General features: G+C 49.3%; 1 protein-coding gene across 1 annotated transcript in view; it reads right to left on the bottom strand.

The window, feature by feature from the left end:
• CYFIP2 (cytoplasmic FMR1 interacting protein 2) overlaps positions 1 to 12,567 on the bottom strand; it is a 100,267-nt gene that overhangs the window by 71,897 nt on the left and 15,803 nt on the right. The window contains exons 4-8 of the mRNA XM_087816945.1: positions 7,830 to 7,907; positions 5,957 to 6,058; positions 3,184 to 3,365; positions 1,514 to 1,610; positions 173 to 301 (exon numbers count right to left, since the gene is read on the bottom strand). Coding sequence (XP_087673071.1) covers positions 173 to 301; positions 1,514 to 1,610; positions 3,184 to 3,365; positions 5,957 to 6,058; positions 7,830 to 7,907 — 588 coding nt within the window. The remainder of the gene's footprint in view (positions 1 to 172; positions 302 to 1,513; positions 1,611 to 3,183; positions 3,366 to 5,956; positions 6,059 to 7,829; positions 7,908 to 12,567) is intronic.

Raw genomic sequence — 12,567 nt, 5'->3', positions numbered from 1 at the left:
ATACATGACATATTAAAAGGAAAAAAAAAACGGTTACAAAACATTATATGCAGCACGGTCTATATAAATGTTTAAGCAAGAAAAAATAAATATTATTTTTAAAAAATGATTTTAAATAAGGAGGTAAGAGGGTGAGCCCGGGCCCTAGGGCGGGTGACCACAGGGGTTGTACCTTGAGGAGCATGTGCTTCTCGCTGGGGGTCAGATACATCTTGTTCTCGTAGTAATCCACGCAGATGTTGACAATGTCGGCCAGCAGCTCCTCGTAGCCTGGGATCACTTCCAGTTGCTGATGGAGACACTAAACAGCAGCGCCCCCTCTGGTTGGCTCTTTTCCTGCACTCTCCTCACCCGCACCACCAAAGGCCCCTCGGCCTCCCAAGCTGACCACCAGGGGGAGGGGAGCCTGCATCCTCCACAATGTCCTCACAGTAGCTGGTCTGAGCTCCTGCACATCTCCCTGGGCAGGGAACTTTACTCCCCTTGGGGCCCTCCATTTTATTTTCTGGCAGTGTTGATGGTTAGAAAGTACTTTCTTGGGCTGAGCTGAAAAGCAGTTCAGCTTCACAGCAAAACGCCTGTGGTAATCTCAGTTTAGTTTTGAGGCTATGGAGTTAGCCATGAATTCCTCAGATGATGGGGGGAATGACCCAACCCAGTGCAGGAGAGCGGGGCCAGCAGGAGTCTCCCTCCTGGCAGGACACAGCAGTATAAAGACATTTCTCCTACCACAAGGATCTGACAACATGGGGCGGCATCTCCAGGAAAGAAACCCAGAGCCTCAAAGCTGACAGCCTTTTGCATTTAACAAACAGTAGGGAGGGCCCAGTGAAGCCAGCGGCAGCCCTGAGAGAGATTTGAACCTGAAAACCCTTTGAAGATGGAGGGCCCCATTCAGCCTGGGTCCTGCTGGCATTCTTGCTGTTTAGGCTGAACTGACAGATGAGCAACACAGGTTACATAAAATAAGACAGAGTGTGAGAGCCATAGCTGAATGGGGGTGCCCTGGCCAAGTCGTGGCAGTAATAATAGCTACATCTTTTATGTCCATGCCATTTGTCAGGTTCTGCATACTAAGGGCTTTTTGTACAGTATTTCACTTATTTCTTAACAACAGTCTTATGAGATAGATCCTCATAGTATTCTTAAAATAACAGTCCCATTCTACAGATGAGAAAACCGAGGCTCAGACATTGCCCAAGGTCGCATGATGGGTCAGTGAAGGGTCTAGGGTTAGGAAACAAGGCTGTTTAACTCCAGAACCCATGCTTTCAATCTACACTAATGTGCGGGCAGGATACTGGCTGAGGAGGTGTTCAGGGGACGAAATTTGGGGAGGGTGAAAGGGTTGTCTGTGGCTGGGATCAGAGTCCAGTCTCCAGCCTAATTCTGGTGTAGGGCAGTGGGAGTGTTAGGTCTGAACTGAGCTCCTCTGCTCTTGGTCCACCCAACTCTAGGCTCCTGCCTGTGCCCCAGGACACCAAGCCAGGACTACCATGGAGTTTGCCCTCACCTGGGTGATCCTGTTGTGGTTGGCCAGGAACATGGAAAGGTTCTGCGACTCCTGGATAGACTGGGGGTCTGCCATCTTCCTCAGGAACTGTGCCGCCCTGAAATACAGGAGTGACAGAGAGGAACGCTCAAGCTAACCAGCCTAAACAGGCCTCATGGGTTCCCACTCCACCTGACCCAAGTTACCCTGCCCCGAGGTTAACCATCTCTGACATCACAGGTGACTAATGTCAATGAAAGCGTATGTTCTGGAGTCATTTAGAGTTGTTTATACGCTTGTGATAAGGGTACTTGAAATTAAGAGGCCAGAAAGCACTGGAGCTCAGACTCCAAGTTTAAGGGCAGCTAGCATCCTACCCACCAGCCAGAGGTGTAAGACAGACTGAAATGAGCATCCCTGGGCCGCACAGTGATCTCTAGTGAACTGCACAGTCACAGAGCAGAACCGGGGCAGGATGCTTTGTTTTTGTTGCGTATTATGTTCTTTACTGAAAAACTTCAATGTTTCTAAAGCAAAGTATTACACAGAAAACCAAAGTCTATTTAACCTGTCGGGACTGCAGGTGAAGGGACGATGGGTGTGGGGAACACACGCAGGATGGGAAGGGAGAGACTGTGGCAGTCCAGATTTTTCCAGCCTACCTTGGGAACCTTCGTGAAAGGTGCCCTTTCTGAGTCAGGTTTGAGATGGGGCTTTGCCTGCTGGGCACCCCAGGGTTCACAGCTCACTTGGGAAGATAGCATTTTGAGAATCAGTCTTTTCCTGCTCTCTCCAGTTACCTTGGAGCCCCAGAGCAATGTGGTTCCAGGAGGAGGGGCTCTTTCATCAGGGACCCAGAAATCCTTCCTAAGACGTGTCCAGACAACACAGGAAATCTGCTGCTTTTGACTCCCTGCCCCACTTTGAAGTGGCTGTACCTTGATTTCTGGAGAGAAATGGCCCCTTCCCCATTCTTAGTTCTCTCTTGAGCTGACACTGACCCCCAAGTGACCCCACAGGTGAGCACCTGTACAATTGGAGCCCCCCACCCACCACAGTGACTGATGAGGGACCTAGCACAGGGCCTAGCTGGAGCGATGGCAACCCTCCCTGGGTCTTCTGCATAAGTATTTTCAAGGAGGAGCATCCTCTCCTTCCTATGAAGCTGGGGAGGCTATGGGCCCAAGGAGGCCACCACAGGGCACGGTCTCCCTGAGATAAGCCCATATCGAGGAGAAAAGTGGAGCTGAAGGGGCGGGGGGGGAGGGGGGGAGCAGACCAGCATCATCTGGGTACCCAGATCCAGGTACGCAGGGACTTTTCAGCTCTGGGAGCCAATCCATCCCATCTTTCATGAACTGGCTTTCTGAGTCTTGCAGGAATGACTAATGTGACCATTTTATGATGATCCTACTGGTCCTGTCCTCTACGGCACAAGAGAGGACACTGCTGCTCTGCAGGCCAGGGAAGTGAGGATCCGATTCCATCTTGAGACAGAAAACCCAGTTCTCCCAGGATTCAGCTCTGTACCTTACTCCTCAAACTGCAAAAACAGGCCCACCCACCCCCTCCCTGTGTGCGTGGGGAGTGGCTCGGCTGGTTCTGGAGAAGGAGCCTGTTAGAAGGGCTCCATCTTCTTCCTTCCCCTGGCCTGCTACCTGGGAAGTGAGGGGTGGGGGCGGGGGGCTGACCTCTTGTAGGCCGAGTGGTCGTTCTTGACGCTGCATTTCATGTTCTTCAGCTCGTCCAGGACTGCGAACATGTTGATGAACTTGCCCAGCGTCAGGAGGTAGGCCTCAGAGACAAAGTCCTTCCTCCGCTCGGCATGGCACAGCCGCTTCACCTCGCTGCAGAAGCGCTCGATGGCCTTGCGCTGCAGGCAGGGGGCATGAGTAAGGTTGGGGCAGCCCAGGGTGGGCGCGGGTCACAGCGCTCCCAGGTGGGGAGCAGGCTCAGGGCTCCCCTGGGGCCCTAGTCAGAGCCTGGACATTTAGAGAAAGGCAGATCCGCCAGGAGGCCTCCCTCCGAGGAGTCCCTACATCCATCCAAAGCTGATTTCTCCCCACCGCCCCAGTGAGTTGGACCAGTGAATTCCTTCGTCAGGCCTTTGCAGGGAAGCATTGTGTGTTACTCATTTTTGTATTCCAGCACCTAGGACAGTGCCAGGCACCACAACATAAGGGGGCAGAGACAGAGAGTAAGAGAGACATTCAGAAAGAGAGGTTCATTCACCCAATAAATAGCATTTACTGAGTATCTACTACGTACTAGGCACTATTCTAGTCGCTGGAGTAAAGAAGGAACAAAACTGAAAAAAAATAAAATCTACCTCAGGGGCTTATATTTCAGTGACAGGAGACAGAAAACAAAATAAACTACTTCTGTACATTACAGTGTGACATGTGCTATTGAGGAAAAGAAAGCGGGAAAAGGGGTAGGGAAGGCGCTTGCCTGGAGCTGGGGCGGATGGGGGTATAATGGGGTGATAGCGAAAGGGAATGGGATTTCTTTTTGGGGTGATGAAGATGTTGTAAACTGACCCTGGTAATGGACACACAACTCTGTGAATGTACTAAAAACCATTGAATTGTCCACTTTAAACGGACAAATTACATGGTATGTGAATTATATCTCAACAGATCTGTTACCAATAAAAGCAGTTGAACAACAATCATGAAACAAGGCTAAAGCAGTAATCGATATATACATATATATATATATATATATATATATATAGAGAGAGAGAGAGAGAGAGAGAGAGAGAGAGAGAGAGAGACAGAGAGGGATGGGAAGGGGGGGAGGCAGACGAGACGGAGGGGAGGGGAGATAAGTTACTCGGTACACATGCTCTCCTCCCCCCAGGCTGGGATACCCACCAGCCAGTAATTCCTCTCTTGCGAAGACCAGACCAGGGGACACTTTTTCCTTCCAGAGCCCAAGTCCAACAACACTTCCTGTGTCTACAACAACTAATACGAGACCCACTCACTCATCACACGTGGCTGCTGAGCACTTAGCTGGGGCAATGGAGGAACTGAGTTTTACATTTTATTTAATTATAATTACTGTAAATAGCCACATGGGGCTGCTGTACTGAACAGTGCATCTCTTGATGATCTCAGAGCCTTTCTCGGTTTCTGGATAGTTCGTCTTTCTTGGGCCTTCCTTCCTAAAGAGTCCTTGATGCTAATAACAGCAGCCTCAACGTCTTAAACTTCCTCTGTAACTAGGGCTCCACTTGGCTTTTTAAAAATAGGCCGTGAAATAGGTGTTTTTTCCAAGGGGAAAAAACTGAAGGTGTCAGAGGTGCTAAATAACTCAGAGGCACACAGTCGCAGTGCGGGGGAGCCTGGGGTCTCTCTGCCTCGGAGGCCAGCGCTCCTGCCCCGGGCGGCAGGCACTGCACCTTCCCAGACACCACACCCCCGCCCAGGAGGCCAGCACACTCGGCCAGCGCCTGGAAGTCTATTTCTGTACGAGGCTCAGCTCTCAGCGGAGCGTGTGCAGGGAAGGGTATGCGGCATGACCTCCGCCCTGGGTAGACTGGCCTCAAAGCGCTCAGCCTGCATTCCTGAGCATAACAATCAACCTGTTTGCCTTAATTTTCCTTGGTTATTTCTGTTTAACCAGCTGCCCTCATTTTTTTGAAAACTAGTTTGCCCTCTCGAAAGCCCTTGGCTGTCTTTTCTCTTTTTCTCCATTAAATGATCACTCTTCCTGGCTTCCCAGCTGGTGTCCCTGCTGTCACTCCTGTCCCCTCCCACCTCTCACATCTGCACTGCCCCCACCTCCCACCCATTTCCCACGCGGCAGCCAGATGCAGTAAAACCTCACACCAGATCGTGCCACTAGAAACCTCCAGGGGCTTCTGTGGTGCTTGAATAGAATTCACATATTCTTTTCACGTCCTGCTTCATGGCTTACGGTGCCCTGCAGGACTGGGTCCCTGGCTGCCCTCCGGCCTCACCTTTTATCACCTCCCCCCCTTCTCACCCGGCAGCCTCCCTGGCTTCCCTCTGTTTCTTAAACACGTTAGGCTCCTCCAGGCTTCAGGGCCTTGGCCTTGACAGTTCCTCCTGCCTGACACCCCCTCTTCCTCGGATCATCACACACCAGCCTTCTCATCACACAGATCTCAGTTCAAATGCCACCTCCTGAGGGGCCGGCCCTAAAGCTGCACTCATGTTGCAGACGCCCTCCAGCCCAGAGATTTAAAAAATGCTATTTTATTCATAGCACGTATTATGCCGTGAGAATTATTGTGTGTTGTTTGCTGTCAGTCTCTCCGCCTGCCCAGAACACAATCGTGTGCTCGCTAGGATGGAAATTACACGCAGGGTGGGGGCTGTCCCGGACACTTAAAAATGAATGAATAAATATCATGGCCACACACCCAGACCCGTGTGTCCAGGAGAGTGGGGGTCTTCTCGAATCTCCTGATCCAGGTTCACCCGGCCTCCTCACCTGGAAGTACATGAACTTCATGAGCTTGGTGACCTCCGGCTCCAGCACCTCCACCGTCTTCTCATAAATCTCCACTCGGTTGGGCTGCTCGTTGCATTTCACCTGTGGGGACAGGGGTCCCAGACATCCTGATTTGCCCGGGCAGTCATGGTTCACGCCTGCTGTCTTACTAATGGGCCTTTTTCTACTCTCGAATGCACCTCATCTAGGATGAGAAATGACAAGGTCACCCTAGTGAGAGGCGGCTAGGGCAGCCCTGGGGGCAAAACTGCTCCCCAGACACTGCAGGAAAGAAACCGGCTGGTCCTCAGAACGGGACTGTCCGCCCCTTCAGTCTTGTCTGTACCATGACCAGGAGCCGTACACACATCTGTATTGATCTGTAAGGTCTCCTTCCTTCAGCCTTTTCCTCACTCCGATCCTAGAGGGGCCCCGCCAGATCCTCAGCAGAGAAAGCGCTTCGTCTGCTGCTCTGGACACACGTGGGGCAGAGCGCCCTGGCCATACTCGGTCACCGAGAGCCCCCCGTGCTCGGCCCACTGGTTTTCAACACATCAGAATCACGTGGCAGATGCTTTCACAGCACGCACGCCCGCGACTGCTAACAGGGCCGCCGGAACTGACGAGCGAGCGAAGGGTAAGCACGCGGTCATTCTTCACACTGTTGCTTAGGAATTCTTAAAATAGGAGCAACAAGCCCAATATCCACAGTCGATGGCTGAATGGATAAAATATGATGCCCTCATTCAGTATCATTATGTAACTGCTGCAAGGAATGAGACAGGTCTGTGTCATCTGACGTGGAGAGACCGCCACCATAAAGCGACAGGCGAAAGCTGGTACAAGACAGGAAGAGTAACGTAATCTCATTTTTGTTAAACAAAACAGTGTGCGTTCGTTTGTTCATATATGTTACAGGTATAGACAATCTGAAAGATGCAAAGCAAACTATTAATAAGTAGTTACCCTGGGGCTGGGATCAGAGGAAGGGAGAGGAACACATCTGTGCCTCTTTGATTTTTTTAAAATGGGACTCATGAATTATGTGATGAGCGTAATGAGGGTAACATATTATCTGTATGTGTCAGCATGAAAATAACGTCCATAATAAAGAATAACATGTTATTCTTTATTATGGATGTTATTTTCAGAGCAGAATAGATTCAATGACATGGAAGCATAGATGAGACTGACGAATGTCAGAGGGATGGAGGAGGGCGGGTAGGTGGAGGAGGAGAGAGTAACCAAAAAATTTATATGCATATATGCACAACCCAAGGGCACGGACAATGGTGGGGAGAGGGACTGGGGAGGGGGAAGGAACGGAGGGAAACGGGTCATTGGGGAGAAAAAGGGACATCTGTAATATTTTAAACAAAAATAAAATTAAAAAAATAAATAAATAACGTAAAAATCAAGTGGCAGAACAATATAAGTAAGAAGCAACACACTTTTGTAAATAATTATTTACAAAATAATAATCATAGAAATATTCATGATAATCAACGAAAAAGATCCGGACGAACAGGTGGCAACATGTCCGTGGCGATGATGCTCTATTGGGAGGTCGGTTTGGGGGGGGGGGTAAGGAGGTGGGGGCGCCTTGCTTTTTTACTTTATGCCTTTCTGCAGCGGTTTGGGTGTCGTCAGTTAGCATATACTGTTTTCCAAATAAAATATACTGAACCACTATGTTTTGAAGTTGGCGACAGTTTTATGGGAAACTCTCCCAATGTTTTCAGCATGCCCCCTTGGAGGAGAGGCCCTGCTTCTCCCTGCCACCTAGAGAAGCTGAGCTCTCTGACCGGGAGTAAGGTGGAGGGTGGCAGTGCCCCCTGGCAGCCGGGCAGCCAGCGGGGAAGGGCGGTCTCACCTGCGGGATGGCCCGGGAACAGCTGCGCCAGGTGTACAGCATGACCGCATACTCGTGCCCTTCCTCCAGCATTTCGTTCTGAAAAGCAAAACACGCTGGTCAGGGGGAAACTGGCGCCGGTGCCACAGGGCTTCTCCACAGCCTCCAGATCCTCACCGCGCCGTGTGGGCTGTGGACCAGCGGCCCCCATCACCTCGGGGGCGTCTTAGGAACGCAGAGTCTCGGGCCCCTGCCTGAGCTTACGGAATCAGAATCTGCATTTCGGAAACATTCCCAGGTGACACCCTCCCGAGTGCACAGTAAGTTTGAGAAGCACTGGCCTCGATTACTCTCACCAGACACCAAGGGCTCTGTAGGCAGGCCACAGTGCTCACACATGGACGCCACCTCATAAGGAAGGCGGCAGGTCTGCTTGTTCCAACAACAAAAGTCATCCCAGATATTCTGTGAGAAGAAAACAAGCAAGTAGCAAAACAGCATGTGCAGCAGACAGGCTAAATCAGCCAAGCAAAGAGCAATAATTATGAAAGTGTATTACTGTACAATGAAAGATATTTCGGAGGAATATGCGCCACCCGATGGCTAGCAGGCTCTCTGTGGAGCGTTCGCTTCCCCTATCACATAGGCCCATAATGTGTGTGCTTTTTGTAAGAGCCTACCTTACTATTTCACAAGCAGGGAAATGATTAAGATCAATTTTTTTAAATAATGCAGAGCGGATAGCGAAACAGACAATAGCATGAAAAAGAAATCTGAAAAATACAGTGATGTGACTCGCTTCACTTAGTAAGTGCTACTGTGGAAAGAGCCCTGAACTCAGGGTGCAAACATCTGGGCTCAAGTCTCAGCCTGATCGCTCTTTGGCCTTCAGGAAATCACTGAACCTAAGATTCTCCACTTAGTGACAATAACAACCTCAGAGAGTTTTAGGAGAATTAAGTGGAATAAAAACACACGCACGCACACACACTAACGTAATCTGGAAAAAAGAGTCTGGCAGTTTCTCAAGAAGTTAAACACAGAGCTACCATATGTCCCAGCAAGTTCGCTCCTCGCTAAATGCCCACGAGAAAGGAAAACATGGGTCCACACGGGAACTCTGGTATTTGGTCACAGTAGTATTATTCTAATAAGCAAAGGTGGAATCAACCCAGGCATCCATCAGCTGACGAGTGGATAAATGAAATGTGGCACAGCCACGGGATGGAACAGCATCCATCTATAAAAGGGATGAAGTGCGGACACGATATACAACACGGTTTCACTCTGAGGACATGATGCCACGTCAGAGAAGCCGGACACAAAAGGCCACATGCTGTAGAATCCAGTTAGAGGAAATGCTCAGAATCGACAAATGCACAGAAGCGCAAAGGAGATCGGCATTTGCCAGGGAATGGGAAGAGAGAGGAACTGGGAGCGACCGAACGGGTTTGGGGTTTCCTTTCAGGGGGATGGAAATTAGATAGTGGTGATGGTTGTCTAACATGGTAAATATATTAAAAAAACAACAACACTGAACTGTACACTTTAAAGGGTGAATTTTATGTTCTACCTCAAAAAACATAGTAAAAAAGAATATTACTAAACCATCTCTTTTGTAAACTGTATTGATATAAAAATGAACCCTTACTGATTTATTTTTTATTCCACATAGCATGTCCTTTCATATCATCTTTCTAGTACAAGGACAGATTTAATTTGGAGTTTATTACTTTTTATAGGCTTGTTTTCGACAGCAAATGTCACCGACAACTCACACTTTTAAATCAGCACTTTTAAATCAGTAACGAGCTGTCCTTGAGACAACAGAGAACCAAGATTAAGCCCAGTGGCAGAGGTGGGGTATTGTGGGCCTCCTGCTGCAGTTACTTCAGAACACGTGTCAAAAAAGGGAAGTGACAGTAACGTGAGGAACAGGGTCTACTCGTTAGCAACAAGCTGTCCACTGGGAGGCGTGTGTCCCAACTCAGGCATCCAATGAATGTTTGACTGAGCACTGAGGGGTCCCAGGCCCTGCGCTACGTGCTGGGAGTAGGGCAATGGACAAGAATTCTATGGACTCTGTCGCATGGACAGTGCAGATGACCATCAGCCAGGTTTGTTGTATAGCTATGCCTGGAACATAGAGGTCAGGATGGGATGGTGAAAAGAGCCGTTGGTGGGGCCACAGGAGACTTGACTTCTGGTCCTGGCTCTGTCAGGCCCACATTTTACCATGTTTGGAGGTAAAGAGTGGCCTAAATCACTGTCTCACCCCTGACTGTACATTAGTCACCTGGGGAACTTTGAAAACCCCTGATGGCCTGGCCGGGTATGGCCCAGCGGTTGAGCGTCGACCTAGGATCCAGGCGATTGGGGTTCGATTCCCGGTCAGGGCACATGCCCGGGTTGCGGGCTCGATCCCCAGTTGGGGGCGTGCAGGAGGCAGCCAATCAATGACTCTCTCATCGTTGATGTTTCTATCTCTCTCTCTCTTCCTCTCTCTGAAATCAATAAAGGTATATTAAAAAAAAAAGAAAGAAAACCCCAGATGCCCAGGCCATGACCTTCCAGAACTGAACCATCAACCCTGGGGCGGGAGCCCGGGCATCAGGATTCTTAATACCCTCCAGGTGAATCCAGTGGGGAGCCCAGGATGACAGCTGCAGGACCAAGGATCTTTAGGGTCCCTTTACTTTTGTAAGATTCTGTACATATATGACTTAAACCCAATGTGAGTTCAGCTCAAGTTTCAGGACTGGTAGTGACAGACTATACCTCTGGGCGCTCACTGTGGACACTCAGCCCCTATCTCACCTCCAGCAAAGAGCCCTGACTGTTCCAGGTAGCTGGCCAATTACATGGTTCGTGTACTTCCTCTGCCTCCCCTCTTCCCTCCGGCTAGCCCGCCCTTTGAGAGGTTCACCAAGTGCAGGCAGGAGAAATACAAGAAGGTGCGTATCGAATGCAGACACTTTGCCGCTGATAAGGTACCCTAGGGAGAGATTTAGCAAGGCACAAGGCAGAAAGTGAGGTTTTGGCATCAATCATGAATGTCAACGGTACACCCTATTCTTGACCACCTGAAACCGTATCAACCCTATCCCGGTGTCGGCAGAATAGTGGCCCCACAAAGATACCTGCACCCTAATCCCCCAACTGTGAATACAGTACCCTCCGTGGCAAAAGGGACTTCACTGATGTAATTAAGTCAGAAACCTTGAGGTGGAGAGGGAGGTTGTCCTGGATTATCTGGTGGACCCCAGGTAATGACAACTGTCCCAATAAGTGAAAGAGGGAGGCAGGACAGTCAGAGCTGGGATGTGAGGGTGGAAGTGGAGATTTGGAGTGAAGAGATTGTTGGCTGGAAGGGGCTGAGCCAAGGAAGGTGGGCCGCCTCCAGAAGCTGGAAAAAGCCAAGAAACAGTCCTCTCCACAGCCCTGCCAACACCCTGACTTTAACCTTGTGAGATCCATGGCGGACTTCTAACCGAAAGAACTGTAAGCAAACAAACTTGTGTTGATCTAGGTCACTAAGTTTGTGATAATCTGTTATAGCAGAAACAGAAACTGCAATCCCCCTCCAAACAGACCCCTCCTTCTGACTCACCCATTGGTGCCCCTGACCTGGTATCTTTAGGAGACGGCAGTCAGGGTAGTCCCACTCCCTCTAGTGACTGGTAAGCCAGGGGGAGTTCACCTCCAAGGTCTCTCAGACCCACGTCCTTAGCGGTTCCTCAGGCCATCGCCCTCGTTCAGCCTTTAGTATGCCAATGCAGATAACCTTCTCCCAGCGATAACTTTATCTCAGTTGTCCGCCTCACAACTCATTCTACACATAACTAACACGTGAAAGTTACTCCCCACACACAGTTCTGTTCATATTTCTCCCACGGATAAAAATTTTCCATTGCTTTTGATTTTGTCTTAAATGAATGAAAACTCTCTATGATGGGCTGAATTGTGTCCCTCCAAAATTCACACGTTGAAGTCTTTACCCCAGCACCTCAGAATGGGACTATATTTGGTGACAGGGCCTTTAATAAGGTGATTAAGTTAAAATGAGTCCCTTAGGGTGGGCCTTAATCCAATCTCACCTGTGTCCTTTTAATGAGAAGAAATTTGGACACAGAGACACCATACACGTGTGTGCGCACAGAGGACAGACCATGGGAGGACAGTGAGAAAGTGGCCGTCTGCAAGCCAAGGAGAGAGGCCTCAGGAGAAACCAACCCTGCTGACAGCTTGATATTGGACTTCTAGCCTCCAGAACCATGAGAAAATAAATTTCTGTTATTTAAGCCACCCAGTCTGTGGTATATCAAACAAATACACCTTCTATGCACTGACCCTTATCTATTTTTCCATAAATACCAGGGGATTTCTTTATGTGTACCTTACACTCCAAACCCAGGCAGTCCTTGAAAATTTTTGCCTCTATGCTCTTGCTCATGTTGGTTCCACCAGCTGGGATGCGCTTCCCATCTCATCTCTGATACGCAAAATTCTAAATATGCAGGACAACAGAGCTCAGCAGAAAGAAGTCAGGACTCGGAAGCTAAGTCCTGGATTCCAGGTGCAACCCTGTGATTTACTAGCTGTGGGATCATGAGCAACTTGCTTATTAACTTCTCTAGGTATCAGTTTTCTTATCCCTAAAATGGGTATAATGATCTCTTTGCAAGTTGCAGGGCTGTTATAAAGCTCCAATGATACTATGTGTGAATGTACCTTATACATTTTAAACTACCATATATAT

Source organism: Miniopterus natalensis, chromosome 4 (assembly GCF_054644295.1).
Source record: "Miniopterus natalensis isolate mMinNat1 chromosome 4, mMinNat1.hap1, whole genome shotgun sequence".
In the NCBI taxonomy this organism is placed as follows: domain Eukaryota; kingdom Metazoa; phylum Chordata; class Mammalia; order Chiroptera; family Miniopteridae; genus Miniopterus; species Miniopterus natalensis.
The sequence above is the reverse complement of the archived record's forward strand: the minus strand, read 5'-3'. Positions and strand labels throughout refer to the sequence as shown.